Consider the following 27,693-nt stretch of genomic DNA (forward strand, 5'->3'; position numbering starts at 1 on the left):
GATTATTGTCAATTCTAACTACCGTTCTTCCGCAAATATTCACCTCCGATATTAAATTAGATTCTGAACCGCAGCCTGGACCATTACAGAAAATGAAAAAACAATAGCTGGAAACCAACTTTTTAAATATAATAATCATACTCAATCTCGTCTGGAAATTGTCCGTGGATTAAGCCTAATGGGGATACGCACGTAGAAAATCGCACATCTAGACTCTACCTCACAGGTGGTCCAGAAAAGGGTCGACATAGGAATGTTAACAAAAGAATAAAATTAAACAAATTAATAACAAAAGGACAAAAGGAAAACAAAATGGATAGGAAAACAAAATGAATAAAAAAACATATAATAGCTTGATGGTTCGTTTTGATCGTATTTTTGGAGTATTAAAAAACCCATTTATGTTAATAAATAAATTTGACCACTATAACTCTGCTCTGATGCCATTTTATTTTAAAATGATCAGAAAAGTTATAAGGTCCAAAAGAAAATTTCATACTTTATGACAAAAAGTAATACAAATTAAGTTGTAGACAATTTAATTTTCTCTTTTGCATCTCTTTTACCATTATGGCGGCCGTGGGACAAGGGTGACAACCCTACAAAATTTAACTTAACACGTTCACTATGTCACCTTGATCAAACACCACATGGCTGGTACCACCCAAGGTTCATAGATAGGGGTTAGGTTATCTCATAACTATGTGGGCGGAAGCGAGAGGGAGGGGAATGCCTACGTCACTCGTACGACAAAGTCAAGTTTGACAGTTGTGTGTGGTTATATTTCCGTATATTTTTGTGGAATTTTCTTATAATATCGTTTATTTGTAATATTTGTTGAGTTTTTAAGCATATAAGGACTATATTACTATAATTACTTATTTGGGCCCTATACAAAGGCAGTAATGACTTGTGAAGTGTGTTTTCGTAACCGTGTAAGGTTAGTTTAACAATTATAATATTACACATAATAATATGTAGTTTTGTATGTTATAATAATAAAACATTTTTTAGATGAGTGGTGGTAACATTTGTAGCATAGCTATATGTAAAAGCAACTCCAAAATTCCTGAAGCAGATGGAAACAAAATAATGTTTTTGGACATTTCCCAAATACCTTAACATTATCAAACAATAATGGATAATAAAATGTTACAAGATAAATGGGCCTCTAAACATAAGAAAATAGGTAGCAAACATTTCCTCGTGCCTGAATATGTTAATATTATGTTACGTCTTTTTTATATTTTAACCTTTAACACATAACCGTGCCTAATAATAAATTATTTATATTATTCCTTCTTTTGTTGTTGCATACCACCAAAAATGATAAAAGTGCTGCACATTCCACGAAAAACATAATAAGTAAGTACCTACATATTAGTATTTTTGATTTTAAACTTTTTCTTCTATTTTTTTGGATTCTTGTGCTAATTAAATTGTTTTCTCCATTTAAAACACACGTAATAAGTGTTAAATGAATTCTAGTTTTTTGTTAGTAGACTATTGATTTTTAAGGGAAAAATTGATATAATTACCAATATAAGAACCGCTTAATATACCTATACCCAAGAAAATCTCAAAATATATTGCAAAACCTAAGTTTTTGAACCTTTTATTAGCATTGACTCTTATGACAATTTTAAAATTGTCGTACGGATGACGTATTCCCGCCTTTAAAAAGCCAGCCTTTGATTGGTCTACAGTTATGAGACAACCTACGCCCTAATCTATTAACCTTGGGTACCACCTACCAACGAATATAGACGGCAATAGACGCAAGCCTAACCTAACCTAACCTTCTATATTCGTTGCACGTACTTAAACGGTTCACTTGGTAACGAAATACCACCGCCGCCGCCATGCGTCGCGTCATCGGCACTCTTGATGGGGCACTGAACGAGTTAAGTTAGGCTTATATTTACCCCCAACATATAAAAAAATTTAATTGCGTCCTGCGTACGGCCTAAAGAATTTAACATTTCAATGGACTCAGTTGACAATTTTAATTGTTCTTTTATTGTTTCACTCTCAGCGATTTGATTTCGTCCCAATTTCCTTTTCATATACTTGAATACTAATTTACCTCTTAGGCGAGCCGCACACCAACGAAACATGAAACGTAAAACATTAAACATGAAACGTAAAACACGTTTCATGAAAATAAAACACGGCTAAACAAATCTTAAAGTCCGCCTACCAATGAAACGAGTGTGATTCATGCTCATAAAACATTTTTATTTTCGGAGAGTCGCATAAATGGCCCGACGTCTATTTGTTTAGCAGTGTTTTATTTCCATGAAACGTGATTTACGTTTCATGTTTCTTTGATGTGCGGCCTGCCTTAAAGCATTATGTATCTTACCTACATTTAAATTCTTTTTAAAATAATGCCTAAAATAGTTATTCTAAAGATGTAGTTGTTTCTGCAACGTAGAATTAAAATAAACTACTTATTCTATTTGTCTTTTACATTGTTATTATAAATATTATTTTAGCTATATTTAACTTCTGCAAATTCATGTCGTCATCTGCATTGCGCTTTAGTTTAATTTAATTTTTCGGAACAATCACCCTCACTAACTACCTAGCAATGGTCGCTAAGCAACCGATTGCTACAAACAAAACTTTTCAACTCACAGAAAAATTAATTAAATAAAGAAAATAAACAACAATATGCAGAGGTCATTTTCAATAATTGATGTAAGTATTCACCATGACATTTTCTATCTTTTTCTCATATTATAAACCAATTTAAGGATGACGACGACGACGAGGTGTTTCCTTCTGATGGCAATAAGGTAAAAGAACACGATGATTCTAAAAGTGCTTATAAACTCGATGACTCGGATTTGTCCTTGTCTGAAGAGCAAAGTATGAGTCCGAAACGTTCTGAAGACTTTCAGAAATTAAAAGATTTGGATTTGGTAAGTTAAAGATACAAAACAGGATTTCGTGTTAGTTTTTAATGATATATTTTTGATTTTGGAAGATATTAGACGCATATTAGTAATATTAGTGTCCCTTTTTAAGTAATTTTTAACTACTTTGTAGGACCTGATGAACTTTCTTTCTAGTCCCGCACCTTCACGTGTTTAAGGTCTTCCTCCACTTTAATCCACCTCGTTCTGGGTATACCTCTTCTTTTGGGACCGAATAATTTTCTGGTCATTACTAGTTTAGGCATTCTGTTCACTGCCATTCTTTCTACATGTCCCAACCATCTAATTCTTTATGACTTGACGAAACTGGTGATGGTAGTAAGTTCTTTGTACTTTGTACAAAGCCGTGTACTAAAGCTTTGTGTATTAAAGAGTTGTACAATGCTTTAACTCACTTGTAACGCTGACCTGAAGATGATCTGTATATTGTAGAGATCGAAACCGGTCGTCGTAGTGAAATTAAAAGATTGTGAGTACGTCCGTCTTTCTTTACTTCATTTAAAATGAACTCACATATGCAACCCATTCAACATTTCAATTGAATTTAGTCTATTTCTCAATATTCTTGCCAAGATTTTGTATACAGTATCACCGGCACAAAATTCCGCCACCCAAAATTTTTGATTAAGTTTGACATTCTATAACTTTATTATTTGTACTCCGATTTTCAAGATTCTTGCATCAGTTTGTAGGTACATATGTTGCCGGCCAAACCCGATTTCAGGACAAACTAGTTTGTCTATCGCGCGTAAGCCAAACTGGTTTGTCCTAGGCCAAACTAGTTTATCCTGATATAATAAAGACTCACACTTCAGGATAAACTAGTACGGCCTAGTCTAAACCAATTTAGCCGAGTTGAAAGTAATTTAGCGAACATGTAAGGACTTTTACATGCTGGGAATTCCCAAATCACGTCCCAACAGGGATGGCAAAAAAATTATACATCGATATATTGTATCATATGATACATCGAATGAAGATATTGATACATGCTATAAATTAATATATTCTTGTATAATTAAATAATATAAAAATAATAAATACACGGATGAGGTTTTCTCCAAAAATTAAAAGAAAAGATACACTTACGAATAAAATCGAGTACGAATTAATATTGTTTTCACCAATTTTGAAAGAATGTGAAAACGTTGAATTATCCACGTCCGTCTGTCCGTCCGTCCGTCCGTCCATCTGTATGTCTGTCCGTGAACTCAACTCCTCCGTCATTATACCAGGTAGAATGACAAATGAGGTGTCAAATAAAAGCTTATAATAAAAGGATGGTACTAAAGGTGAGAAATTTGACGTAGGCTGTCTGTCTGTCCGTCCGCGTGTTTGTTTGTTACGAATAATTATAATTTTAATACAAATGATTATTTTTCCAAAAACAAAGTATTTTATTTAATTTATTATTTATATTTAGCCGTACTAGTTCGCTGAATTAATTTCTCCTTCTTGGCTTTTTTGTATTATGAGTTTGCCTTTTTCGTCTTCCATAGCACTCTATTTTCCCAATCGCCATCTCTGAGGTCTCTATCTATCATAGCATTTCCTATGTGAGTTTTCCATCTCACCATCTGTGAGATGGTGAGATGGAAAATGGTATTCTGTTTCATATTTCCTCTGTTCTTATTCTATCCTACCTAGTAATTTGTAAACACCTTCTCCTAAACTCCAATTCAACTGTTCGTATTTTATTTCGTATTATTGTTGTCACTGGCCATTCTGCCGCTCTTGTAGGGTAGGTAATATTCAGCACTATGCCCTGAAAAATCACTTTTTAGTTAGAGTGTTCTTCCGTATCACTCCATGGAGTGCTTTCGTGGCTTGTTTTCCCCGTACTATTTTCATTTCTATATCTTTCATACAAGTGCCATCTCGGTTTATCATTTACCCTAAATAGTAAGTTGAGACGTATTTACCAATTTTGGATAAGCTAATTACTGAGCTGAGTCGTCGCCGTCGGTTGACAGCGTACGAGTCAGTGAACACAGTGTTTTGGTGTTTTGTGTGTTTTTTCAAAACTGAGTGATACTCAAATAAAGGAGTGTGCTTCAAATCTACATGAAACCTATTCTGATGATACTCATTCTGAAATTGAAGATGAACTAGTGCAGTTCAAATATTTTATAGCCCAGCTCCAAGACATGCAGCGAAAACAATTTATTCTTGCTTCACACTAATTTTGGGTTATTTATGAGGACAAACTCGAATCGACGAGCGACTTTTCCAAATGTGTCAGTACAGCACGACCAAATTCACTTTATATGTATTTGAGATTTGGATGCGTACTGGCGTTAACGTTCGATTTTTCTAAATTTCTTGAATTGTATTTTGGTAACGTCTCGCCAAGTAAAATACCTACACGATACCAAAATAAAATTCAGAAAATGTGGAAAAACTGAGCGTCAATAACGGTGCTCATCCAAATCTCAAATTAAAAGTGAATTTTGGTCGTGCTCTAGCTTTTAAGACTTATCTTACTCTAATGATTACAAATGCAACAGGCGAACGGTCATTTTCAAAAATGAAAATATATCTAAGGGATACCGCTCGAAGATGGATAGATTATCCGTGGTTTAGGAGGGAGAAGGCGGAGGCTTCTAAGATGCCTCATAGCTTGGGTTGTCTAAGGGCCTCATGATTCTTAATCCATAGAAGAGTGGGTGGGGTCTTAATCCGCGATTGTGCATCTGGACACGATCGTCCGGTACGAAAACTCTGTTCATCTGCTAAACTTATCCTCTGGTTCATTAGTTTATGTAAAATTTTAGCTTTAAGTTTTAGGTTAGTATTCAAGTATATTTAGTAAGTTTATACGTCTGTAGTTTTCTCGCTGTTTTTACGTCCTTTTTTGAATAGTTTAATTAGTTCACTAGTTTTCCATGCTTCCGTTATTTGATTGTGTTTTATAATTTTGTTAATAGTGCAGTCACTGAAGGTTTTCACCTCCGATTTCGTTGAACCTCCATCGATTTTCATGAAAATTGGTGAGCAATTAGAAGATACCTCAAAAAACAAAGGTGACATGATGCCAACTTGCGCTTTTACCCTGGGGGTGCATGCCACCCCTTCTCGGGGGTGAAAATTATTTTATTAAAAATAATACCATAAGTCCATAGAGGGACAAATTATAAGCAAAATTTGTTATATAAAGTTATTAAAATAAATCAACACTTTTTGAGTTATTAAAAACCAAAGATTTTATTTTTTCGTAAAAAAATGCATGTTTTAAATCGGTTTTTCACGTATAAATCAAAAACTATAAGCTTTTACAAAAAAGTTATAATTACTGAAATTGAAGATAATAACAAATTCAATACATTCCTTACATAAAGAACTAAACTAATGTTAGTTCAAAGTGAGGTTATTGGCAATTGAATGTGTATTTTTTAAATAACGGGAAAATGATGCAATGTATAAAATATCCCTGCTATACATTTGTCAAAGTACTTCGGAATACCTATCAAATGAGCTTCAGAACAAGGTAATAGCGTCAAAATTAAGCAAGTTATAATGAAAATAAAAGACCCGTTTCGAATTTTTTAGGAAAAAGTGAAAAATAAAACATACGCCATTTCCACAAAAATTAAAATTTATAGTAATCCTTACAAGAACTTCTTTATATTAGCATAAGTAATGTTTTCGATAATTTTGACCAGTTTAGAATGTATATTTTTGAAAAAAAGATATAATTTAAAGAAATCATAATTTTTAAAATTATTGTAATTCTCATATTCTTTTGATAATAGTTCCACAAATACTCAATATACGTAAAAACTTATTTATAACCAAATTTTAGTTTTTTTTGTACCAAATATTTTACCTGTTTTACTATTTCTATAGGGTAAAAAATAACCGAGATAGAAACGTTTAAATCTTGAATTTTGCTGTGGGAACCATGCAACTGGGGTCATTTAACCTTTTATTTTTTAGAAAAGTAAGGGGTTAAGAAGATTAGGTTTAACGTGCTTAAATATCACTTAGAATTAACTTTCAAACAGTTTTTAGATAAACCTGATATCGTAAACATGAACGGAGCTATTAAAAAAAAACAATAAAATTTTTTGGAAACATTTTTAAAAGATAAATTTTGAAAAAATTTTGGAGCATAAATTTTAACGCAATCAACATGTTAGGGAGCTCATTTGATAGATATTTTTAAGTACTTTGACAAATGTTTAATAAGTTTATGTTATAAAATGCATCAATTTCCCGTTATTTCAGCTTGAATACTTAGAGTTTTTTACTCGCCGAAAAAAATATGCATTCAATTACCTATAACTCACTTTTAGTTAACATTAAAACGTTTTTCTAGTACGGGATTTATTTCATTTTTTATTAGCTTCAATTTTGATAATAATAACTTTTTTGTAAAAACTTACACTTTTTGAGTTATTGATGAAAAATTGGTTAAAAACATGCATTTTTCTCAAGAAAAATTAAAATCTTTGATCTTTAATAACTCAAAAAGTTTTGATTTATTTTAATAACTTTATAAAACAAATGTTGCTTGAAATTTGTCCCTCTATCGAGTTATGTGGTTATTTTTAATACAATAATTTTCACCCCCGAGAAGGGGTGACATCCACCCCCAGGGTAAAAGCGCAAGTTGGCGCCATGTCACCTTTGTACCTTGAGATATCCTCTAACCACTCACCAATTTTCATGCAAATCGATGGAGGTTCAACGAAATCGGAGGTAATAGCTCATATCCACCTTCAGTGACTCCACTATACTTAATTAAGTAATGTTGTTAATAATTGTTTTGTCATTCTGCTCCACAATATTTCAGTATTTTGTTTGGTATTCCGTCTTTACCTGCAGCTTTTCTGATTTTCGGCTTTTCAAGTGTTTTTCGAACATTCTGTGTATTTATTTCATTTTTGTTGTCATTTCTAGTGCTTCCAGTTCTAGCTAGCATCATTTATTTTTCTTATGTACCTATAGAGATTTTTTAGATAGTCAACCATGTATCCTTTTCTATGTGTTTTGGGTCGATTAGTTCCTTTACCTACGCTCTTTGACCACGTTTTTATGAATCTCCATATTTCCTTTTCTTGGCCATAAAAATTATATTCCACTTCTTTCTAAAAACATTCCCAGTGATAATGTTAATTCTTTTTGCAGATGCATGTATTTTGTTTCTTATTGTCTTGTAATTATCGTCTTCTTCGTATGTCTTGGTTAACGTGTATTTCAGGTAAATTTTTTTCTATCTATCTATAAGCGAGGTTCCTACAGCCTCTGCCGCTTCTCGCATTTCGACCGCCATCTTTTTCTGTCCATCCATTCGTCTTCTTTGATGGCTCTATCTCTCATGATGTGCCATACATTTTCTTCCCAGGCAACTGAAGGCCTTCCCTTTCTTCTTCTTTGTTGTGGTATGTAATTTAAAGCTTTCTTGAGCCATCTATCTTCATTCATTCGTTTCACGTGACCATAACACACTAGTTGTCTAGTTTCAATTCTATCTACACTGGAATATATAGTATTTGTTCTCCTTCTAATATCTTCATTCCTGGTGTGATCTTTTTTGGATATACCACACGCTCTCCTTAAATAATCCATTTCTACTACTTCTATTCTTTTTCGATCTTTCTTCGTGATCTGCCAAACTTCTGCCCCATAAGTCATAATAGGCTCTACCAAGGTACGATAGATTGTCAATTTCATTTTTTGTCTTATATCTTCAGACCATAGTAGAGAGTTTAAAATGTTTACCGCTTTTTTGCTTTGCTGCGTTCTGTTTTCGATGTCTCTTTTGGTAGTGCCTTCTTTAGATATTATAGATCCGAGATATTTATATTCTTTACATGTTTTTGTGGTTCTAATTTCTAAATCTGGATCTTCTTCATCATCTCCTATTTTAAGATACTCTGTCTTTGACATATTCATATTGAGGCCCCATTTTTCATATTGTTTCTTTAGTTTTCTAAACATGTAGTCCATGCTTCCTCATCATTCGCTACGAATACCTGATCATCTCCGAAAAACAAAGTTGTTAAACATTTACCACCGCCTATGTCTATTCCCATTCCGGATACTTGTTTCTTCCACTGCTCTAGCGATGATTGAATATATATTTTAAATAAAGTCGGAGACAGACAACATCCTTGTTTAAGCCCCTTTGTTATTGGAAATGATTCAGATATAAAGTTTCCTTCTTTAACGACACTTCTTGCATTTTTGTAAATATAGGCGATAGCATCCACATACTCTCTACTCAGTCCTACTTTCGTCAATGTTTGAAACAGTTTTTTCAAAGCTACCGTATTGTATGCCTTCTCTAAATCTACAAACAATAGGTGGGTATATAGATTCCTTGCCTTCCGTTTTTCTATTACCTGCTGCAGAACGAATATATTATCAGTGCACGATCTTCCTACACGAAATCCACTTTTATTTTATTTGTTCTTCCATGTCTTCGTATTCTGATTCTATTCTTTCTTTTATTATTCGACCGTACAATCGCCCTATTGAGCTGGTAACAGTTATTCCTCTGTAATTAGAGCATATTCGTTTATCCTCTTTCTTGTATATTGAGCTGATGTGTCCAACATTCCAATCATCAGGGATATTTTGTCCTTTTAAGCATTTTTTTACTTTTTTTTCTTTATATTGTTCTTTCACTTCTGTGTAAAACCATGGAGCTGCTACCCAGCTGTTCCTGATTACCATTTTGTGTAATATATATGTTTCTGCTTCTTTCTGTTTTTTTTTTGTGGAATAGGTATCTTGTGGAATCATCATGTATCTTTCGACTTTTGTTTTTGTGGGTACTCTTCATTCAGATTTTGCACAATACCAATTTATGATCGTTTGGCATTCTTTGGTATAATAAATTTTAGTATATTTTAGAGTCCAAGTCAAGAAGAAATGGAGCCGTTGACACAAGAAAATTTTGTAACAAAGAATTCTGGTCCACCGAGCCTCGGTAATATTTCTGGACGTCAGACAGCAGTACTAAAGAGAAGAACATTGGCAGATCCAAAAATAAATCGTTTACTTAGTGATAGTGATGACAGTGAAAACGACGAGAAGGATAATATGACTATACCAGGAGAATATGACCCGAAAATGTACGAAAATTTAGAAGTCAATGACGAAATTAAAGAACTATTTAAATATATATCCATGTAAGTAATGTATAATCTATAATAAAAACAAAAAAAAACAACGTGAATACAAAAACATAATCTGAGAATCATAGCCAATTTGTAAATATGAACAACAAAAAGATAAAGTAAATTGAAAATGAACATCTAAAAAGGTGCGCATTTTTTGATCAGAATAAGTACAGAAGGGCCTAGAGAACCTAGTTTTAAGCAAAAACTGATCTATAATTTTGTTTGGAACCTCAATACTTTTTGAGTTATTTGTGGTTGAAAATTGGCTATTTTCATTGAAAAATGACACCTTTTCGGACGGTTTTTTGCGAATACCTTAAAAACTATGCATCTAACTAAAAAAACTATATAAATCATTTTTGTAGATTATAAAAAAAAACAAAGAGATTTGTTCCTTCGAAAATCTTCTAGTTATAATATAAAAAGAGATATGGTAGGTGAAAAGAGTTTGTTTTTTGGTGCATGCTCAAATCGGTGTATATAACTTGAAATAACAGAGAAACGGTCGATTTTAGTTGTATAATGCAGATAATGCTACCAGTAACTTTTGTATTATTTGAAAAGACCTTCAAAATTAGAAATTTTAAATGTCGGTTACATTCAAAATAAGCGAGATATGCTGCAAAAAAATTGATGACTAATGTATTTTAAGAAAAAATGAGAAGTGTATTTAACCCCTCATCCACCAGAATTTAAATACATCGTTTTTCTTCTACAATACCTTTTATTATAGTGTTATTTCTATGTTAAAAAAATGAACTGTTTTTGAAAAAAATAAGATCAAATTATAGAGCGCATTTCTTAATTTTCTTTAAAATATTCCTTTTTCTCCATGTAACTTGAAAATGATAAGAAATACAGTACTGAAAAACGAAAACAAAATATTTATCTAAAAACACCCTGCATATTCGTATGGTATCTTTTTGTATCTATTATCATTTTCGAGTTACATGGAGAAAAGGGAAGATTTTTAAGAAAATTGAAAAATGCGCTCTATAATTTGATTTTTTTTTCAAAAACCATTCATTTAAACCCGTCCAACTTTTTGAACATAGAAATAACACTATAATAAAAGGTATTGTAAAAGAAAAACGATGCATTTAAATTCTGGTGGATGAGGGGTTAAATACACTTCTCATTGTTTCCTAAAATACATTAGTAATCAATTTTTTTTGTAGCATATCTCGCTTAGTTTGAATTTAATTGACATTTAATATTACTCATTTTAAAGGTATTTTCAAGCATTACGGAAGGTATTGGCAGCATTATACACCTGAAATCGACCGTTTCTCTGTTATTTCAAGTTGAATACACCGATTTGAGCATGCACCAAAAAATCAAACCCTTTTCACCTACCATATCTCTTTTTGTATTATAACTAGAAGATTTATGAAGGAACAAGTCTCTTTGTTTTTTTTTATAAGCTACAAAAATGTTTTACATAGTTTTTTTAGTTAGATGCATAGTGTTTAAGATAGGTATTCACAAAAAACCGTCCGAAAAGGTGTGATTTTTCAATGAAAATAGCCAATATTAAATCACGAATAACTCGAAAATATTGGGTTTCCAAAAAAATTATAGAACAGTTTTTGCTTAGAATTTGGTTCTCTAGCCACTTCCGTGGCGATTTTGACCAAAAAATGTTCCACCCCCTCAAAGGGGTGGGAACCGCCCCCAAGAAAAAAAAAGCGCCATAGTATATAGGGTAGACTTTGTTTATTGAGCTATTCCCTACTTACTGTGAAAATATCAAGTAAATTAATGTAGTAGGATGAATTCGGAGCCAAATATCCTCATTGACTGCCCTAGTAATACAATAATTCTTTTTAATTCTAAAATGAAAGAATTATAAAAGTCCATATGACCTTATTCGGTAGAGATATAGTGGTATTAGGAGTATATGGTCCAACAGATGACAGTAACATCAAGGAAAAGGAAAACTTCATGGATACGCTACAAGGTGAAATCATAAAGGTCAAAAAAAGGGAAGAAATAATCATCGCAGGAGATCTGAATGGCAGAGTTGGGAAAAAAGAAAATGACCAAACAATTGGAAGATTTGGAGAAGACGTTGGAAACGACAATGGAGAAAGACTTACAGAACTATGTGAGATGAACGGCCTCAGAATCACTAACGGTTTTTTTGAACATAAAGACATTCACAAGTACACATGGACTCAAGAAACAAGAAACCTTAAGTCGATAATAGATTACGTCATACTGAAGAAAGAAACCACAATGCGAATAAGAGACGTAAGAGTACAAAGAGGAGCAGAATGCGGCAGCGACCATAGACTACTGATAGCAAGATTAGAACTACCATGGGTACACCAAAGTGCACGGAGTAACCAAGAACCACATAAAGAATTACCAACAGAAAAAAGACTGAAGATACACTTACTTCAGGACGACTCCATAAGAAACTTGTACCAAAGAAGATTAGATCAGAAGCTAGTGGAATTTCGTTTTGAGGAGAATATCAACAGTACATACGAACACATAAGAGAAAGCATAATACAAGCAGGTCTGGAAGCGCTAGGAGAAATAGAAAATACAAGAGATAAAAATTACAAATGGGAATTCCACGAAGACACCTTAGAGAAAATAAAAGAAAAAAAAGAACTATACCATAAATACCTAAGCACAAAAGATCCACAAGACCTCCGTAAATATAGAGTTAAGAACAGAGAAGTTAGGGCTATTACAACGAAAGAAAAAAAATGAACAATGGGAAAGGTCATGTAGAAGTATAGAACAGAATATGGGAGGAACAAGAAGTTCAGAAGCCTGGAAAATTGTGAAATCATTACGAGCTAACAGGAAAGAGAAAACTTTTATACAATACATACCAGACGACGAGTGGGAGAACCACTATAAAAATCTACTGATAGAGCAAAGACCAGAATTCAGCATCGATGGAGACGAACAAAAAATAATGACCACAGAGGAAGAAAAAATAGTCATAACAGACAAAGAGATGAAACAAGCAAAAAATTCCATGAAGAACAATAAAGCTGGAGGACCAGGAGGAATTGTGGCGGAACTAATCAAATACGGAACACAGAAATTAAGAAGAATGATATGCCGAATCATGGAAAGAGCAATAAATGGAGAGGACATCCCTAAACAATGGCAGGAAGCCTTCATAACATCGATATACAAAAAAGGTAACAGAAAAGATTGCGAAAATTACAGGGGGATAAGCGTCATCGCTACAATGGGAAGACTGTATGGCAGGATCCTCAGGAACAAAATAGAGAAAAATATAGAAGGTAAAATCGGAGAAGAACAAGCAGGTTTCACAGCAGGGAAATCATGTCTAGATCATATCCATACAATACAACAGACAATAGAGAAAAAAAAAGAGCTAAGAACAAAGATGTACACATGGCGTATATAGACCTTAGGAAGGCATACGACACCGTGCCAAGGAAAGAACTGTACAAAGCAATGACTAAAATAGGGATACCACCTAACCTAACAGAAGCAATCAAAAACATGTACAGTGGAAATGAAGTAAATATAAAAATCGGAAACAAGGTAGTTGCTAACTTCAAAACAACAAAAGGATTACTACAGGGATGCCCAACGTCACCGACTCTATTTAAAATATTTTTAGAACACGCACTAACAACTTGGAAGACAAAGTGTAGGGGTATGGGAATACCGATAAGGGACGATTATCTCTACACATTGTGTTTTGCAGACGATCAGGTGGTGATGGCTCAAGATGAAGAAGATATCAGTTACATGGTAAGAAAACTAAAAGAGGAATACAAAAAGGTGGGCCTGGAAATAAATATGAAGAAAACGGAATACTTAATAATATCGGAAGAAGACGTAAAAAACTTAGAAGTAGAAGAACAAGTTGAAATAAAAGGAACGAAGAATTTTAAATATTTGGGCTTTATAATGTCGAAAAGCGGAACAACAGAAGCAGAAATAAAAAGTAGATTGGGACAAACAAGATCTTGCATCAGACAACTCCATAATGTAATCTGGAATAAAAACATCAAGGGAAAAACAAAAAGAATGATATACCAGACAATAGTAAGAAGCATCATGACATATGCCGCAGAAATTTGGGTCATAAACAAAAAAACCCAAAAAAGCATTCTGGCAACCGAAATGGAATACTGGAGAAGATGCTGTGGTCTCACCAGAAGAAACAGAATAACAAATAAGGAGATAAGGAGAAGAATGCAAGTGGAAAAAGATGCCCTGCAATATATAGACGAGAGAAGACTGAAATGGTACGGCCACGTACGCAGAGCAGAAAACACTTGGATAAACAAGGTTGCAGAATGGAACCCAAGAGGAACGAGAAGAAGAGGACGGCCTAGAAGATCTTGGAAAAATGAAGTCGACGAAGCCATGTCTAAGAAAGGATTGGAAGACGGAGACTGGGAAGATCGAAAAAAAATGGAAGTCCTGGCTGACGGAAGGGAAACGGCATTAGCTGTAGACAACCCTTTATATATATATATATATATATATATATATATATATATATATATATATATATATATATATATATATATAATTCTAAAATAGGGTATATTTATATTAAATTTTTTTCTATTGTTGTGAGTTAATTCTTTAATTTTTTTGTATGTGCTAAAACTATCATGTCTTTACTGGTATTCTCCTTTCGCTCGTTTAATCTTGTATTTTATTTGGGTATCCACTTTTTTCTACTTCTGATTATCTTCGTTTTTGTGTTGATGTCTTTCTTACATGAGTTTTATCTATTTCTCTCTTTGTTAATAACCATTTTGTATCTGTTTCAGTATTTTGTAGACTTTGTTCTTTAACATGCATTTAATCTGTCAGGCGGTTTCTTATGCGTGGTTTTCTTAATTTATTTATATCGTTTTGTTCATCTGTTATTCTTTGTTGTATCATCTCATTATCAGTATAGGCTAGAATTTGATACCTCTTTGTCCTGAGGCTTCCTGTTCTATACATAAATAGAACAGGGCGGATCTGTGAAAAAACGTCTATTTTTGGATGTGCGAGGTGGCACTCGGATTTTTTCAGATAAAGTTAGGTGACAGCTTCAATAATAATAATTGACTTATGCTCCTTATCAAATATGCCCGGAACATTATTAAAAAAAAATTAAAATATGTAAAAATTTCGAAAAACATCGATTATTTTCTAGTTTCTTTGCTTATAACTTTAGAACGATTCATTTTGGAAAAAAGTCGTGGGCAAATATAATAAAGATAATTGAATTTTGAATCATATACGTCCGGTTAAAAATGTCTTAAATTATTAATCTTTCTGCAAAATAGCAATAAATACAAAATAAGGGTTCAAAAGCCTGTTATTACTCAATGTTTTTCAACCACTTTGGTTGCACTTAGAACCTTCGTAATTCGCTTAGTAATAAAAAAATTTTTACAACATACTTAAATCGTCCACCAAAATTCATTAAAATCGACTTAAGGTGATACAGTAGCGATCAACAGGTAGCCAAAACGCGTTCCAAGATTGCGGCTGTAATTTTGAATATTTTTTCGAGATATTTGGCACACGTATTCGTAATATAATAATGAATGGCGGTACAGAGCCCAATTTGAAAAATATATTAATATGTGGAAATTACGCTGTAATTAAATACAATATTAAAAAAACGAGCCTGTACCGCCATTAAGAAGAATAAAGAAATACACTTTCTTCAGATAAACTTTTTTATCCGATGCCTAAATTTTGTGTCATTTTCGAACTACTAAAATTTTTTATTTCATTAGTAGTTCCAAAATGACACAAAATCTAGGCATCGGATAAAAAAGTTTATTTGAAGAAAGTTTATTTTTTTGTTCTTCTTAATGGCGGTACAGGCTCGTTTTTTTAATACTTGTATTTAATTACAGAGTAATTTCCACATATTAATATATTTTTCAAATTGAGCTCTGTACCGTCATTCTTTATTATATTACGAATACGTGTGCCAAATATCTCGAAAAAATATTCAAAATTACAGCCACAATCTTGGAACGCGTTTTGGCTACCTGTTGATCGCTACTGTATCACCTTAATAGATTTTGCATAATAATTTTGCAATCTAAATTTTTTTAAAAAAGTTCAATTTTTTTAAAAAAACTTTCTGAACAAAAAGTATACCGTTTAGAAGTTTGCTATTTTTTACATATAAAGAGGCGCTCTACCACTTTACAGAACTAAAATTGGATTATTTAAGCGGCCTCAGCACTGTTTTAAAATATTATAAACAAGCTTATAAACAAATAGAGTGAGTACGTTTGAGTTGGAATAAATTCATTTTTCAGTTATTTATCAAATAAACATTTTTTTCTGTTTTAGGACAACAGTAAAATGTATTTCGAATTAAATATATTACATACTTTCTTCTTTTTATCTCAATTAATTAAAAAAAAATTTTGGACACCCTGTATAAATAATTATGTTAATGTCTATATTATTGAATGGAGAATTGAATAACCTTTCGAATAAGCTAGCGCATGACCGCTATTCTCATTTAAAAAAATCATCGATTATAAATCGACCTGTTTCGGGATTTATTTCTAGAGTCGACCATTCTCGAGAAAATGAATTTATTCCAACTCAAACGTACTCACTATATTTTTTTATAAGCCAAAAAATTGTTTATAACTTTAAAACAGTGCTGAGGCCGCTTAAATAATCCGATTTTAATTCTGTAAAGTGTATTAGATAGGTAAAGCGCCTCTTGATATGTAAAAAAATTAGAAAACTTCTAAATGGTCTACTTTTTGTTCAGAAAATTTTTACAAAATTTGAACTTATTTAAAAAAATTTAGATTGCAAAATCTATTATGTCGATTTTAATGAAATTTGGTGGACGGATTAAGTATGTTGTAAGAATTTTCCAAGCGAATTACGAAGGTCTAAATGCAACCAAAGTTGTTGAAAAACATTGAATAAAAACAGGCTTATTTTGCCCCCTTATTTTGTATTTATTGCTCTTTTGCAGAAAGGGGAAATAATTTAAGACATTTTAAACCAGTCGTATATCATACAAAATTAAATTCTCTTTATTTTATTTCCTTACGACTTTGTGCCAAAATGAATCGTTTTAAAGTTATAAGCAATGAAAGTAGAAAAAAATCGATGTTTTTCGAAATTTTTAAATATTTTAATTTTTTATTAATGTTCTGGGCATAGTTGAGATGAAGCAGAAGTCAATTATAATTACTGAAGTTGTCACCTAACTTTATCTACAAAAATCCGAATGCCACCTCTCACATCCACCTCAAAACAGATCCGCCCTGGTCTAAAAGTCCACTCTTTCTCATTATAGAAAATACACACACCGGCAAAATGGGACATGTTTGATGTCGCGAATTTTCTAAACCTGTTGTCCGATTTGAGTGATTCTTTTAGTATGTTATAGCCTTATTAGTTAAGAATATCGGTGTAATAATATTGTTGCTGGACAGGTAAATGTCATTTTATACCGAGTGTTACAATCATACTGTGTTTTTTTCTTAAAGTTCGGAACACTCTGTGGAATATTCTAGCATGTATAAAATACTGAAATTAAAACCAAACTATACCCTCAGGTTTTCTTAACATTCTGTTTTTTGATCCATTCGCTTATGTTGGAAAATAAAAAAGTTATGTGCTTTATCAACTAGCCATGCTTTTTATCAATAAATCCTCATAGTAGAGGAGGAAAGTATGCTAAATTTGCAGTTACTCGAGCGTTATGGGGACCTAATGGATTGTGAAGAGTGGGTGCTAAAACCAAAAAAGGTTAAGTTAAGTTTTCCATAAAGTGTGGGACTCTCCATTTTTTAATTTAGTTTTCCATTTCCACCAATCTTTTTTTCCGATTATAGCGCCATCTATCCATAATTGGAAAAAATTTTGTGAATAAAAGTTGCTTATTTTTACGTCAAGGATCCAAATCTGCAATAAAAATTGGGGGCTCCTATTTAAGATTTTAAAGTAACCCCCCACCCCACCTCTGTGGGGGGTCGTGTTTGGTAGATTTTTGAAAAATATTGAACAGGTGTATTTTGCAGTTTTACGATCTGATGTTCATTTCGCGAAATATCGCAGGGTTCGTATTTAAAATCGTTCGTATTTTTAATTTACCCCCCACCCCTCTCCGTGGGGTGTCACGAGCACCCACGGAGGTGGAGTGGTGGATTTAATTTAAAATTTAAATAGGAGGCTCCAATTTTTATTGCAGATTTGGATTCTTTATTATTGATAGATTATATATATTGATAGAATTATTGATAGATAAACGAAAAAAGATAGATATAACGAAATAAAATAGATATAACGAATATAAAAAAATAGATATAACGAAAAAAAAAAAGATTGTTTCAAATGGAAAATTAAATTAAAAAATGAAAAGTCCCCCAATTTATGGAAAACTTAGCTTAACCTTTTTCTGATTTTAGCACATACTTTTCACAATCCAATAGGTCCAATAACGCTCGATTAATTGCAAATTTAGTATACTTTCCTCTTTCCTCCCCTACTATGAGGATTTATTGATGAAAAACATGAATAGCTGTTAACGCACATAACTTTTTTTATTATTTTACATAAGTAAATGAATCAAAAGGGAAAATGTTAAAAAAGCCTAAGTCTACAATCGAGTATTAATTTTAATATTTTACATATGCTAGAATATTCCACAGGGTGTTCCAAACTTTAAGAAAAAAACATAGTATGATTGGTACACCCGGTATAAAATGATATTTACCTGTCTAGCAACAGTATTATTACAACGATATTCTTAAATAATAAGGCTATAACATACTAAAAGAATCACTCAAATCGGACCAGTGGTTTAGGAAATTCAAGACATCAAACATGTCCCCTTTTTAATGTGTTCGGCTAATTTTGCCGGTGTGTGTATATAAAAATCCTATAAAATTGTTGATATCTTTCGCTATTAAGAAAATAATATTTTGAGAACGATAGTGAGAATCTTGAGAATGATGACAAAATAAACGTATTTTCAATTGAATTTGTCCCGAAGCCCCAAGTAAAATGGTAAATGATAAGAAGATAGATATATGAACACTTCTTTACTATTCAGAATACGATGAACTAAGTAAAATTAAAATTAAAATTCACAAAGGAGAAGAATTTCCTGTTCCTGTAGCTGTATAACATACTGTATACCATAAATCACACAAAAATTTTTAATAAAAAACCCTTTTTAAAAGATTCATTCAGTCAATTTGTACTCTACGAGCCCCCTAGTGGGAAAGTTTTGGGGTAGTTCTGATTTCTTTCATTATATATGTATTTTGGGCTGCTGAATCCGAATATGAGGTTTGCGGACAAAATTTCGTGACGGAACATTGAGTAAATCGCAAAAAAGCGAAAAAGTTCTCCTTTTTCCCGCATTTTTTTGCTTAAATCTGGAAAACTATTAACTTTTTGTAAATGATCTGCTTACAGAAATTAAAGTAATTACAATTCTCTACAAATATCACTATTTACTTTTTTTCTGAGACGAACCTTTCGGTCTAAATTGCAAGTTGAAAATTGCCAATTTTTAACGGTCTCTGAAAAATCCACTTTTTACATTTCAAAACTTTATTTTTAATTATAATGCTGTCATGTGATAAATTTCTCCTAGTTTTTTGCACAAATAATTAAAAAGAAAAAAAGGTCGACATTGTACAAATTCAGTATCACAAAACTTCACAATCACTTCGATGGCATCGTGTCCTGGCTCAGAGTCTGATTGCTCCATCCATCGTTAGCTTCAGGGGTCGTTCTCCTGGAAAATAAAAGAGGTAGTGAGATACTGACTTCTGATCATAATATATCAAGGAGAGATTAATGCTTACGAAATAACTTATGAGATTCTACATACCTCTGTCTCTTTCTTCAGCCTCTTCTACGTCTATATCAAAGCTATTTTCCGGGAGCTCAATGTTGTCACACAGTCCTTCGCATGATGTGCAAATTGGGGAACAATAGAGGCCCGCCTTCCTGCATCCACAATTGCGTTGGCAGCCCTTTTTACATTTACAAGAAATATACCGTAGTAGTGAGTTTGGTGCAGGGTCCAAAGTGGTTGGCACTAGCACGAGACCACTAGTAGTTTTTTTCCAACCCCACTCACTTGGATCTTTTTGTTGCTCGTCAAGTGTGGCTTGATATAAAGATAACCATTGCTGCACCTGATAGTAAACTCTAAGTGAATGCTCTCGTGCAGCAGATTCGGTAGGGGGTAATGAGGCAATGTTGGTCTTTTTTTGTATGATGAAGATACGTATTGTCTGTATCTCAAATCGTTCAGAATGGTCTCTTTTTTCTTCCATATAGAGCTATGTCATATGAGAAACATGTTTCTTGATGTAGCAACCGCATTCTGATGTGCATTAGGGTCTTTAAAAGCCTCCATGGTTAGTTACAAGTCTGTGTTCTTCTGCAGAACTTTAAGTAATTTCAGTTTCCCCTGATTAAACAATGCGGAAGTAGTATCACAACCACTCATCGCATGACATTCGATCCTACATTGTAGGAATAAGATATGGTCCATTAGGATTTTTTCTGCAGCCAGGTGAGGATTGTAGAAGTTTTGCGAAACCTTACCTTTTCCCGGGTTCAGAAAAAATATATTTTTTGTGTTAGGACTACACAGGCCAATCAAAATGACCAGATGGTCGATATCTTCCCCCACCACTGTCACATGTCCACTTGACGGTGCCATCTCAAGAGCTGTCGTAATAGTTAGAATATCAGCATCCTCCTCAGGATGGAGGATGTAAATTTGTCAAATGACATCATTCTAATAAAAAATAAAGTTTTGGAATGTAAAAAGTGGGTTTTGCAGAGACCGTTAAAAATTGGCAATTTTCAACTTGCACTTTAGACCGAACGGTTCGTCTGAAAAAAAAAGTAAATAGTGATACTTTTAGAAAATTTTAACTACTTTAATTTCTCTGGACAGACCATTTATTAAAAGTTAATAGTTTTCGAGGTTTAAGCAAAAAAGCCGGAAAAAGCAGAAATTTTTCGATATTTTTGCGATTTACTCAATGTTCCGTCACGAAATTTTGTTTGCAAACCTCATAATCGGATTCAGCAGCCCAAAATACATACACAACGAAAGAAATCAGAACTACCCAGGGCCGCCGCCAGCATGTGTGCAAAGTGTGCATGGCACACGGGCGGCCGATTATAGGGGCGGCCAAAAGCAGGCCACTGATGATAATACTTTTTTAAAACGAAAATAAATTCAAAAAATTGAATAGTAATGATTCAGATATTTCTATAAACTCTAATATTCCAAACAATCTAAGCAAAAATGCCAGAAAATGTTATTTATTAGATGAACTGCCCTTTTGCAGCTGTAGTCATAAAGTAGTTCCGGGAGTGCTTTTTAATTCAAAGTGGCTGGCAGCTTTCGGACATTAAGATATTTTTATCTTCGTGGTCCATATGCGATTTTTTCAAATTCTGAACATTTATGATTTGTTAAGAGAGTACGATACGACCATAGAATACTTTCCGAGAATTTAGATAAGTGCTTGTTAAGTCGCTCTCATTGAGTAATAAAAAAGTCTCTTTATTACTCAAATATTTAAAAAAATCTTTTTTATTACTCGATGGTTGCTCTGTTATAATATTGTTCTTTTACGCTTATGTATGGTTATAGATGGATTATAGTTCAGTATAAGTTGAGAATTTGATGATTTTAGACACGCTTTTGATAAACGATTTTGTTTGTAATATTATATAGTAGTGTACTCGTTTCTTTTGCACACTACTGTATTTCAAATAGGCCTGGATCCCGCGTACCAAAAAAAAGTTTATTAATAGCGAGCTGAAAATGTGTTAATAGCTTAACGGTGTCTAGTCGGGCAAACTTTGAGGTACAGGAACACTGGAACAGCGGAAGTTTTAATTGTGGAACAGTTTAAAAATTTGGAACGTCAGATTACGAAAACGTCCCATGTATTTTGTCGGACAGAACATCCAATTGATTTGTTACCCTTTCATTAAACTCTCACGCAAAAATCAGACTGCTATTACTAACCAACATAATTCCTGTCATATGACATGTTCTTCGTATTCCACTTATTAAAATGCCCAGTTGGTAATAAACACCAGTTCTGATTTTTTTTCATGAGAGTTTAATGAAATGGTAACAAATCAATCGGAAGTTATGTCCTACAAAATACATGGAACGTTTTCGTAGTCTGACGTTCCACATTTTTAACCTGTTCCACAATATATTAAAACTTTTCCTGTTCCACTGTTCCCATACATCAAAGTGTGTCCGACTAGACACCGTTAAGCTATTTACAAATTTTCAACTAAGCTATTTACATATTATACAACTTTTTTTGGTTCGCGGGATCCAGGCCTATACATTTAAATATATTAGTAAACAATTAAGCATGCCGAATGTTGTAAGTAGTCTTGTAAACAAAACTTACACATGTAGGTAAATATATATTAGTACAAGATTGCATTTCTGTATATTCTTATTGACATAATAATAATAACTTTTTTTGATACGCGTGATCCAGGTCTAAAAGTAACGTCGAGATCAGAGAAAGTATTATTCATATACGCGTTACGGTCTCCTGCACATTTTTTTAAATACTAGTACCTATGTTGAAACGACTAAAGTGTTGGAAGGGGGGCGGCAAATATTAAGTTGCACACGGGCGGCCAACACTTTAGCGGCGGCCCTGTGAACTACCCCAAAACTTTCCTAGTCAAAACACAATTTGATTTAATTAGATATATTTATTTAACAGAACCCTTTCGGGCTATATCACAGCACATTTTCGAAATGAAAATTTCATCTTAAATGCTGCTACTTAGATATACCTAGCCCAAAAGAGTTATTTTTAAATAAACATGCGCTTTATAAAAGATTTTCTAAGATTTTTAAAATTTGAATATTTATTATAGGTACGTTCACACGTTCTATATCACAGCACGTTTTCGAAATGAAAATTTCATCTTAAATGCTGCTACTTAGATATACCTAGCCCAAAAGAGTTATTTTTAAATAAACATGCGCTTTATAAAAGATTTTCTAAGATTTTTAAAATTTGAATATTTATTATAGGTACGTTCCACAGCAAGTAAACCCCACCTATAAGTTTAAACCGTTCATTCCAGAATTTATACCCGCTGTTGGAGACATTGATGCTTTCCTAAAAATTTATCCACCAGAAACTACTATCGATGACGAGCCTTGCAAAGAAAAATTCGAGCATCTGGGATTAACCGTTTTGGACGAGCCCGCTAGTAACCAAAGTGACCCTGCAGTATTATACCTGCAGCTTAAGGCTGCATCAGGAAAGGCTGGAAGGAAAAATGATGAGAATGTGGTATGTATTGTATAATTGCATAATTTTTGAAGTTATACTTCTTTAGGCGCGATTGGGAGTAAATGTAAATGTGCGCGAATTCATAAAAAATTTTAGCCCTACGCGCAGATGAACGTTACACGTTTGCTCTGATTGGACATTGCAATAACCTGTCAAAAATTATTCAATATGGCGGCTGTGGGTAAACAAATGTTGTGTTTTAGTTTTTATTGTTGTGAGATAAAAGGAAGTTTATAGTTGTTGTAGTGACTTTAATTATATACCTATTTATAAAATGTAAAATTTAGTAGTGCTTCGATTTACACAATTTGATTTCCAACAAAATTTCTACTTATCTTCATCTAATATATTGTTTTCTTACTCTATATTTTGTTGTATTTTACTATTTTAATTACACAAAAGGAAAGTAAATCAGGAAAAAAATATCTCTATGCAGAATTAAATTACGGTGAATTTTTATTTGAATGTTTTTTGTGTAAAGTTAAAATCTTTGGATTTACAGAGCAGTAATTGAAAAAATACGATTTCGGAGCGCTAATTTATTTATAAAAAAAATAGCACACTTACTACCTGCGGAATTTGCATACCTATATTATTAACCCTTAAGTACTAACACCCCATCTCTCAGACGCCATCGCTTGTCGAAAGTGGGATATTTCCCTTCCTAGAAAATTTTAAAGGTCACCAGTTTATAACTTTTCAAGTTGGGTTGTTCTTTATAGACGGAGAGCTAGAGCCGAAAAATCATTGTCATAAGTAATATGGAGTTTTTCCTTTGAAATGTGTTTATTGTATATTGACAATTATGACCTCTTTCAGGCTGACACCTCAGTGGATACAGGAAGTAGCAATAAGGGATGAAAGTATGAAAGAGGAAAGTTAGTGCAGTCCTTAAAGGTTTACACCTCCTATTTTGTTAAACCTCCATCGATTTGCATGAAAATTGGTGACTAGTTAGAGCATACCTCAAGAAATAAAACCGATTTGGTGCCAACTTGCATTTTTACCCTGGTGGTGAATACCACCCCTTCCCGCGGGTGAAAACTATTTTATTAAAAATAACCCCACAAATCGATAGAGGGGCAAATTTTAAGTAAAATTTGTTATATCATGTTATTAAAATAAATCAATACTTTTTGAGTTATTAAAGATCAAAACAATTGTATTAAAAATAACCCCACAAATCGATAGAGGGACAAATTTTAAGTAAAATTTGTTATATCATATTATTAAAAAATGTAGTCGTCCAAACTTGATCGAGAACGGTTGTAGATAAAACAATTACTGTTATCAATTTACCATTTAAAGCTAATTATACCTTAATGGACTTGAAATATTAAAAATAAATCTGGTGTAGTGATACAAAACAGATTTTATGTATTTAAATCAACCAAATTAATTATTTCAAAACAAATTAAATAATAAAAATAAAGTATATTAATATTAGTGCTGGCGATTGTGTCAAAAATGTGTTGTGAATTTTATTTTTGGAATCCACCAATCAAGGTAACACCTTATACTAATATTACTATTTAAATCAAAATGTCGAACGGATATAATCAGTATCCATTTCCATACTCTCAATGTCCAACATCTAGCCAAATGAACCTCAGCGACCAAAACTTAACAGTTCAACAACTAGGATATTTTCCACAACAAATGCAAATGGGACCACATCCTGCATCACAAATTCAGCAAAATTTCGCTCCAAGCCAGCCAAACCAGCCAATGCAGTTATATCAACCTCAATACCAGTATTCAGTCCAAAGTACATTACCACAATATCAACCCCCATCCACATCCAAAGCAAATGATGAAGAATGGCAAATAGTTCCAAATAAAAAACGTGGGAGAACCAGTCCGGAACAACATTCCAAACTTAAACAAACCAAAATAGATAACTACTGGCTCAACACACCAACAGCAAATAAATTTAATGTACTAATTAATGAAGAGACACAAGAAGCAGATACTGAAGAGGAAAAAAAACAGGAAGAGAAGCCCCCACCAATATTTATTGCTGGTGTTAAAAACATCCAACCATTAAACGAACTACTAAACACTATAGCCAAAGATAAACATTTAATCAGAGTGTTGAATGAAGAACAAGTCAAGGTACTGGCCCAAACAATTGAAATATACGACAGTATAATAAAAGCACTTGATGAGAAAAAAACCGAATATCATACATATCGTAAGAAGCAAGATTTAGAGTAGTGATTCGCCATCTTCATCCTACAGTGAATATACAAGAAATCGAAAAAGAAATAGAGAGCCAAGGACATATAGTTCTACAAATAACGAATATACTACAAAGAATTACAAAAAAACCCCTACCACTATTTTTTGTGGACTTAAAAATGCAAGATAATAATAAAGAAATTTATAAGATGGAATATTTACTCAACGCAAAAATTGATGTCGAAGCCCCAAGGCTAAAAAGAGAATTAGTACAATGTACCAGATGTCAAAGATATGGTCACACAAAAAATTTCTGCTATCATCAATACAGGTGTGTAAAATGTGCTCTAAATCACAAAACAGCTGATTGCCCTAACAAAATTAGATCTGATCTAGTAAAGTGTGTACTTTGCGGTAATAACCACCCAGCGAATTACAGAGGATGCAGTGTACATAAACAACTGCAAGAAGCAAGATTTCCAACCTTAAGAAAGAAAGAGTCACCGAATCAACTACAAAACCAACAGCTACCAGTGGCTACAACAAATATAAGTACAACACAAAGACCTACATATGCTCAAATGGTAAATACCAACCAACAAGATATTACAATGGTCACTCAGGCAAATGACATGCAGGAGTTAAAGAATATGATGAAAGGGCTTATGGAACAAATGAGCACCATGCTAAACTTATTAACAACACTTGTCTCAAAAATGAACTAATGGCTAATACACTAAAATTTGCCATATGGAATGCTAATGGCTTGACACAACACAAACATGAGTTGTATGCATTTATAGTTAATCACCAATTAGACATAATACTGATTTCAGAAACACACTTCACGAAAAAAAGTTTCATAAAATTTCACAACTATAAAATATATCACACAACACATCCAGATGGAACTGCACATGGTGGGACAGCAATCATTATAAGAAACAACATCAAACATTACCAGACAACTCACTATCAAAAAGCACATATTCAGGCCACAAATGTAGTTGTAGAAGACTGGACAGGACCTATAACTTTTTCAGCTATATATTGCCCACCAAAACATTCAATTAAACAACCAGAATTTAAAACCTTTTTTGATACACTTGGACCTAGGTTTATTTGTGGCGGAGACTACAATTCAAAACATCTAATGTGGGGATCTAGACTTATTAATACCAAAGGCCGTGAACTACAAAAAGAAATACTAATAGATAATCTGAACATAGTAACCACAAGTGGGCCAACATACTGGCCTACAGACCCTGCGAAAATTCCAGATCTCCTTGATTTTGCTATAGTGAGAGGAATAAATGAAAAATAAAAAATCACTGGGAAAATCCCAATAGTTGGCTGTATACCATAGTTTAAAAAACCAATACAGAAGTAAAAACTTCGAGATGTATTCTGGTATAAAATCGTTTATTTAAAAACTATAAAATGTCATCGATTGCAGAACGTTTTCGTTCTATATGAAAAATATGAAAAAAAAAAAATGAAAAATACTTTATACCAAAGTCTTGTTACGATTTATCCTCTGACCATTCACCTGTTATCATAACTGTAAGCAAAAACATAACAAAAATAGAAAGGAGCTGTATATTACACAACAACAAAACAAATTGGAGTTATTTTAGATATCAAGTAAATGATCAAATCAATTTAGACATCCCACTAAAGACCGATAAACAAATCGAACAAGCAGTAGAACATTTTAACACAGTTTTACAGGAAGCAGCATGGAACTCAACACCATTACCTACAAATCGACATATGAACAAACACTGTTCCAATACAATACATGAAAAAATAATTGAGAAAAGAAGACTCAGAAAACAATGGCAATTATCAAGATCACCTCAAAGTAAAACAAACCTCAATAAAGCACAAAAAGACCTAAAAAAATTGATGATAGCAGAAAAAAATGCAAGCTTTCAGGAATACCTACAAAAACTAGATGCAACTCAAGCTACTGACTACTCGTTATGGAAGGCTACAAGGACTCTACGAAGGCAGAACTATACAGTCCCACCACTAAGAACGCAAACAGGACAATGGGCGAGAAGTCCTCTAGAAAAGGCCGAAACATTTGCGACACACCTT

The 27,693-nt window shown here is 32.9% G+C and overlaps 1 protein-coding gene across 3 annotated transcripts in view; it reads left to right on the forward strand.

Annotated features, from left to right (window-relative positions):
- The first annotated feature begins 726 nt into the window (after nt 1-726).
- The window catches only part of LOC126884189 (intraflagellar transport protein 46 homolog), a 37,703-nt gene continuing 10,736 nt past the window's right edge, over nt 727-27,693 (forward strand). The window contains exons 1-5 of one of the 3 annotated variants that reach the window (XM_050650048.1): nt 727-940; nt 1,015-1,365; nt 2,760-2,927; nt 9,804-10,081; nt 23,145-23,409. In XM_050650048.1, coding sequence (XP_050506005.1) covers nt 2,877-2,927; nt 9,804-10,081; nt 23,145-23,409 — 594 coding nt within the window. In that variant the 5' untranslated portion in view covers nt 727-940; nt 1,015-1,365; nt 2,760-2,876. Of the gene's footprint in view, nt 1,366-1,395; nt 2,704-2,759; nt 2,928-9,803; nt 10,082-23,144; nt 23,410-27,693 lie in introns of those variants that run through there. The other 2 variants (XM_050650049.1, XM_050650047.1) reach the window with 2 other exon arrangements.

Source organism: Diabrotica virgifera, chromosome 5 (genome assembly GCF_917563875.1).
Source record: "Diabrotica virgifera virgifera chromosome 5, PGI_DIABVI_V3a".
Lineage (NCBI taxonomy): Eukaryota > Metazoa > Arthropoda > Insecta > Coleoptera > Chrysomelidae > Diabrotica > Diabrotica virgifera.